Source organism: Oculina patagonica, chromosome 2 (genome assembly GCF_052425735.1).
Source record: "Oculina patagonica isolate OP01 chromosome 2, crgOcupat, whole genome shotgun sequence".
NCBI classification, from domain to species: domain Eukaryota; kingdom Metazoa; phylum Cnidaria; class Anthozoa; order Scleractinia; family Oculinidae; genus Oculina; species Oculina patagonica.
In genome coordinates, this window is record NC_135759.1 from 17,526,537 (window position 1) to 17,533,674 (window position 7,138).

The following is a 7,138-nucleotide window of genomic DNA, read 5'->3' on the forward strand; positions in this document are numbered from 1 at the left end:
ACACTTTTGGGCGCCTTACTGTAAAACTTGGGCTCTTTTGTGATTTTCACGTAATTTACTTCATTTGTTGTATCAATTGATATTACAGGTTTGTTACCCTGACTCCTGGTGATGTAGTTATTACAGGAACTCCACCAGGTGTTGGTTGTTTTAGAAAGCCTCCTGTTTACCTCAAGGTGAGTTTGTGTACTAACGTGTCTGAAAACCTCAACTTAGTAGTGCAAATAAGTATGTCTCTGATATTCAGTGGATCTTACATTTGTTTCACATAGTGCTTTGTTTAGTTCTAGGGTTGGGGCTGGGTTGGAGAGGCTTTAGTTCATGGTATTCTACAAGAGGTCCTAATACATTGAAAAGTTTTTTTTTTCATGTGAAATTTCGAGTTTGTTTCAAACAGTAAAATCAAATCATGATGATGGTGGTGACCAGTTATTTCTAAGATTGTATAAATGCCCCTCCCCCCCCCCCCCAAAAAAAAAAGTCAATTATCTCTTGTTGCCTGCGAGCTAGCCAGCGTAGCTTGGCGTTCTTGTCAGCCGTCGCTTTTCTCGCGTGCGCGATTTCTCGCCCTTCCCGACTGACTAGAACACCAAGCTACACTGGCTACACAGGCTTTCTCTTTTGGAGCAACATACGCGCTTCAGGGACATCGAAGGCGCCTCGCCTTACTTCTGCCTGCAGACTCGCTTCGTTGCCCCCGAAGAGAGAGTCTGCTCAAGGCGTCATATAACGAGTTTGCCTCAACTGAATATTAAAATTTAATTAACCTTTTTTTTTTCAGAGGGGCGATACAGTGGAATGTGAAATTGATGAAATAGGATGTATTTCAAATACAGTTCAATAAAATCACTGACTTGAAAAGTCCCAGAACATCTAGAGAAATCTGCAGAGACCTACAGTTCAACATCAACTCATAACGACTACTCCTAATACAGGATCAATTACAAATAGAGAACTTTAACAACGTGAAAATCAGTAACGAGTAGTTAGACGTTTTTATAATTTAACAGATATTTTTGTAATTTATAAATCAGACATAAATCAACTCTCAAAATCAATTTAGTGCAGTATAAAACTATTCTAGGGGACATTAGCAATAGGAGACCAAATGCCAGCAGTGCAATCATAGACATTCTTTCATTTAGAAAGGTCTTCTTTACGAGTTTTGTCTTTATAAAAGACGCAGTGTCATTTTCCAAATATTGAGTAGAACTCAGTCTAGTAAAACAGAAGATTGATGCTTGCTTTGTTTTGGAAATAAAAAGGTTTTCTCAAACCAGGCATCCGAGCTGTTGATTGTTGACTTTTTTAAAGGAATTCAAAAGGATTTCATAGTTAATTACCATGGCGGGCCTTTAAGAATATCCCCGAATCGATATCAAATTTTATTTCCTTGTCAAAGTATTCGTTTTTGAAAAAGAAATTAGATGACCACAAAAGTCTATAGATTGGACTTCTGATATCCACTACTCTTGGAAATTGATTGGTTAAATTTTACATCAAGAGCTTATAGAGTCGTCGCGCAGTTCTCTTACTGAAATAACGGCAGCTATTGAGTCTATCCCCACCCTTGAGACGTGCGAAATATTCAGTCTAGGCAAAATTGATTTTAAGGTTCCCAAGATCAACTGAATATCCCACGATCCTTCTGATCTGAGCTCTGGGACGAGAATGGCCTCAAATATTTTAAAACTTTCGTGATTTCAACGAACCTTAGTAAGAAACGTTTACACGCAAATGCAAAATTATTTCAATTAATGTCAGGGTGAGCAGCTCAGTTTGAACTACAATTTTGTAGTTCGAGTATGTTTTTGTTGTTGTTTTTCAGTGTTTCTGATTGATGACGACTGCAAGCAAGCTGAGTGCACGAGATGTGATGCATTCTCTTTCCCTAAGTTAACTTCGACTTTTACGTTAGGCAGTGTTTTCAAGCTACAATTCGTATCACAGACAAAATAGGATCATCTTAAAAATCGTATCAAAAAGAAAGACCACCCCCTGCCCCCCTCCCCTTGGTAAATCACAATACTACACAGGAGGAGGAGGTGACTGAGGAGAGAAAGCGTTTTCCACAAAAAAAACTTACAATTGTCAATTTTCCAGTTATTCGAAACTGTATCTAACAAACGCTTAGATTTGCCTTTGTAGCTTTATATTTAGACACATGGAAAGCAAGAAAATAAATCCAACTTCATAAAAAATAAAAACCACTAGTATTGTATGAGGGTCTGAATGGGGGTTAGTGTTTAGTGTTGTTTTTCCCATAATTTTTAGTGTTTTGCTGTTACACTGGCCAATATTTTTATGATTAATGTTTCCGGAGAAAGTGTTTGGAGGGTTTTTCGTGAAAACCCATAGTCTTTTAGCATTGTAAATTTTTATCTGCTCTTCGAAAATCGGTAGAAAAATCATTTATGAACTTGGAGAAATTTTCGGATTTCTCATCGGAAATCTTCGTTAGTCTCTGGATCTTCAGAAATCTTCGGCAGTCTTCGGGAATTTTCGGTAGCTTTCGGAAATTTCCGAAATAATCGGAAATCGTCGGAAAATGGCGGCGAAAACTTCTTGATATACTACACAAACTAATGTAAGCCTCGTTTTTGTTTCTTTCTGGATAAAGTTGACTGTTACAGTGAATTTTTTACTGTTAGTATTAAAATGCCTAAAATTTAAGTGTTTCACGTTACAGAGTCATTGAGGTAACCCATTTCAGACCCTCCTGTATTTGCATTTGAAAAGAAAAGAATCCGGGAACAGACATAAAAAAGCCCACATTAATATTCAGTTATTCCTATTGTGATCCCACCTCAACACGAGGAAAGAGCAGATGAACAAGGCTAAAAAATATGGCTGTGTCTGTTAAACCGACGTTGTCAGCACTGAGAGTCGTCCATTTTGCCATGGTAGACGCATTTGGTAGGAGGTTTGAAGAAGAGAGAGCGTGGAGTTATTGGCTGGCAACAATTCAAGACTTCGCCTTGAAAAGATGGCCGCTAACACGTGAACATTCAACATCGAAGTAAGTCAAAAATGTATTCAATTTAAAGGTCTTCTTGCAAAGGAAATCAATGTATATTGTATTTTTTTGTAGTTAGCCTATACTTTCTCTGGAGTTAACTTTTTAGAATATATGAGGAAGGAATACAACATTTTACAGTCTTTGAAGTTTTATTGCTGGCTTGCAACCACGTGACAAAACGGCCATGTTGGAGGTCAAAACAATAAAATAAATTCCGCAAAATTAGCATGATAAAAAAGTTAAATTCCCAGCGGAGGGAAACGCTTTGTTCCTGTCCCCCAACATGGCCGCCGTGACGTCAGTTGCAAGCCAGAAATAGTAAATATAGTTAACGCATATGTCAGATATGTATGACTAATTTGCATAGATTGAACGATAAATTTTGGACAAGAGTCCAATCGGATAAAAGAAAAATGAAACAAAATTTTGGTTATTTAAATCGTAACCTTTTGATTAAGAAAGAAGCATTTTACAAGGTTTTCAAGAGTGTATTATAGGGGTGGGGGTAGTGTTACATGTGAATTAACGTAAATGCTTTATTGAAGCCTGGTTTTTACTAGCGGCGTAAGCACAAGCGCAAGCACAAACGCGATCACGCAAAAAGGACAAAATTTAATCCTTGTGCTTGTGCTTGCAGCAAGCACAAGCATCCAAATGCAATGCGCTTGTGCTTTTGCTTGAGTCGAAGCCGTTTTCACGGAGAAATAAGAGCTGTTATCCTTGCGCTTGTGCTTACGTCGCTAGTGAAAACCAGGCTAAAGCCTCCTTTCCCTCTTTGCCGCCCCTGAAGTTGACTTTTAGTACACCCCCCCCCCCCCCAATTTATAAACAAGGAAATTGCACGCTTTTTAAGTTATTTATTCAGTAGAAGTAACCCCCGCCCCCTCATTCAAATCCTCCCGTCGTGACAGAAAAAACAACAACTAACAACGACCCACCAGGACTAAATAGAGTTTTTACGATATCCTTTTCTCCGCTCTCCAACTTTCTGAACAAACCTAACTGTTGCCTAATTTTTCGTAGGGCTGTCGCATTCTCATACCACTGGGGAAAGGTCTTATGATTGACGTGGACAGTCATTCAGTTGGAAAATGATGTTTTTTAACGACAGGTCAGTGTTGGTCTAGTATGAATTTTCCTATCGTTGCGAGCTAGTTGTAAATTTAGATGTAAGCTGTGCCTGCCTTACACTGGAAAGATGCATCGTCACTGCTCTTCTTGGCAGAATCGAGTAGCGCGACGTGTACGCATATTAATGAGCTCATATGGCGGGTCATTCAAACGTGAACACTCCACAATTCACGAGCGCCACAGGGTCATTTCGCAGTATTTAATGGAGGTTTCCTTAAGTAAAATTAGTAGAATTAATCTTCAGTTATTACCAAAAATTAAGTAAATTGGAAAAAGTTGTAGACTTTTTAGTTACAAAACTACGTTTTTTGGTATTCTTAGTATGATAAATAACCCAATTAAAATTCAGCTAATAATTGCTCCACACACACAAACAAACTCATTCTTATGTTTGAATAACAGGAGTTCTTTGCTGGCAGGACAGTTAAGCTCGAGTCGCTAAAGCTATCAAAACATAAGTTAGCTTAAGTTGAAAATAATCGTCTTCGGAACAGACTTGTGAAAGGAAAATTACTCTCTCACTCTCTCTTGTCCTATCCTATCGATTTGTTTGTTTCTTTAACCTTTAGCTGGGAGTTTGTTTTATGAGGGACCTTTTCCATTGCGATATGAAGCCAGTTTGTGCCATAGTTTGTGCCATAGTTATAGTTCGTTCCCCGTTTTGTGCCTTTTGGCAGTATGATGGCGGGGTAAGAAACGGGGGGTGGTAGGTGGTGAGTTACAACCACAGACAAAAATAGTTCGAAAGGTTGCAAAAACATGCCCGATTTTAGAGTTTTAATTTCAATCATCATCATCATCATCATCATCATTTTTACTCCCGCTTCTTTCAGTGGTTTCCAGAAAGGTCCTCAAACGGGGAAAATAATATTGGAAAGTACCTTAAGAAAGTCTAGACCTTGCTCTGACTTTATGTATTTCCAAGAATAAGAAAATACATGGTCCCTGAAGATGTTAGATTAAATTTCACGTGGTGTATTTACGCAATGTTTTCCTTTCTCTTTAGGAAGCTATCAAGCATGGAATAGAAAAAGCTGGAAATCACGAAACACCACTAGATTAGAAGAGAGGGACCACTTCAGAAGGGCTATTTTCAGTGAGGTAAGTTGATTACTTTAAGCTATAGGTTTCAATTGGTGAAGTTGCACGAAAGCAGATCTCTAATCCAGGATTACAAAACGACCAACGCTGTCACTGATAAATTAAAATTTGAATTTAACCTTTGTCAAAGTAAAAGGCAAACAAATTTACCTAAAATTTTTATGAAGGCGCGCTATTAAAAGGGGATTCCCAGGGAAGAGAAGGGCTGATTTGTCAATCAACAGCGAACGATACAATAGCTGATTGTTAATTGGTATTCTTCGTTTTTTTGCTCAATAATTTTATCCTCAATGCAACAGAATAATGAAACTTTTTTCCAATATTTTTAGCAACATTTCGATACACGAGAAGTATATTTAACTACCAAAACATAACATTTTGACACAATAGGCAAGATGTCTATTATCAACCATGTCTATTATCAACCTACATTTTCCAACCATTAAACAAAAGAACGTTTTGTTTCACCAGCCAATAGTTCTCTGGTATCCACATTAATAACAATAGGTGACGTCACAGATATCTTTGCAAAGTCACTCAAGCTTTGTATGAAGCTTATACCAATTATCGTTTCAATTTATTTCTTTTTAAGAGCAAACAAAGAAAGTTGAGAAATTTCAAAGTTTTATGCTTACAGTGAATTAAAAATTTATGAAAAAGAATACAAGAACTTTGTTAAGCTCCAGCCTCTGCGTGCAAAACTAAAATGCAAATTCATGTGGTATTGAAGATGGGAGGAGCAATGTCCCTTTTAAAGTGCGCCTTCGTGAAAAAAAACAACACCAACAACGAAATTCAAATGAGTTTAGTCCTGGATTACCATAATCCTACTTTCAGTGACTGGGCCCTGAAATGTAATTCCACCCAAGACTATTGAGTCAGTAACACGATAATAAGCGGAATGATATTAAATCTAGATGTACGTTTTTCTAATTTCCTCGAATTGTCTCGTGATAGAGCATGCAAAAACCAGAGTGTTACTCGAGCAGCGTTTTAACATTAAAATAACGTGAGCGAACAAGGCTACCTTGCAGCTCAATAAATTAAAGATGAATTCACCAAAACATTCATTTTAACGCGTGTCATGATCAATTTTAGGACAAACAGAACCATGAACCATGCATACCATTCGAAAAAAAAAAGCATCAGCTCCCGGAACGGGTTGCCATAAACATTAACGCTAGCGCCAAATGTTGACGAGTTTACCATGGGCATGTTATGTGAAACCCTATGCATGCTTAACATATATGTCATATATTAAAAGTTATTGTGAAAACCTTAGTATGATAATTTTTTACTGATTTATTTTTTTTTTATTTTCCTTCAGGTTGCTGTGCGCCTTCGATGCTTTAAAAATTTAAAGTCGGAATCAAGCAAGAAACATGAACAAGCAAGTGAAAGACAAGTTTAATAAGAGGTAGAAAACAAAGTAATCGAAATTTTAGGTCGAGAATCGAAGCGAGATGTTTTTGTAAATAACTCGCTAAGCTTTAAGCCAAGCTCAATCTTTAGTACCATTTCGAGTTCCTGCCAAAACATTAGCGCTAAAATTTTAAAGATTTTCTTAGCTTCTGTTAAGTCAAGTATTTCAATTTTCTTTTATTCTAAGTTTTATTGTTTTTGTGCCAGATATTTTTCTATGGTAACCGCTGTTTAAAAAGTTTTAATTTTCCCGCCAAAAAACTTAGAAAAAATACGGGCGTTCAATATACGCATGCGCATCTTTTTTAAATTATTACTTCTTGTAAACATCTGTTTTAATTTTCCCGCCAAAAGACTTAGGAAAAAATACGGCGCCTTATAAAATACGCATGCGCCAATTTTTTTAAAAAATTGTACTAATGTTATTGCTTTGTATATACTCCGTAATTATTTTCAACTATATTA

The 7,138-nt window shown here is 37.0% G+C and overlaps 1 protein-coding gene and 1 long non-coding RNA gene across 2 annotated transcripts in view; both read left to right on the plus strand.

The window, feature by feature from the left end:
- LOC144643341 (oxaloacetate tautomerase fahd2, mitochondrial-like) overlaps positions 1-1,281 on the plus strand; it is a 9,538-nt gene extending 8,257 nt beyond the window's left edge. Inside the window, exons 6-7 of the mRNA XM_078502554.1 lie at positions 89-176; positions 782-1,281. Coding sequence (XP_078358680.1) covers positions 89-176; positions 782-844 — 151 coding nt within the window. The 3' untranslated portion in view covers positions 845-1,281. The remainder of the gene's footprint in view (positions 1-88; positions 177-781) is intronic.
- Positions 1,282-1,392: 111 nt separating this feature from the next.
- On the plus strand, positions 1,393-6,705 carry LOC144643361 (uncharacterized). Its single transcript, XR_013568895.1, has 4 exons — positions 1,393-3,019; positions 4,043-4,130; positions 5,157-5,251; positions 6,579-6,705. It is a non-coding gene; the product is annotated as an uncharacterized LOC144643361 (long non-coding RNA).
- Positions 6,706-7,138: the final 433 nt, after the last annotated feature.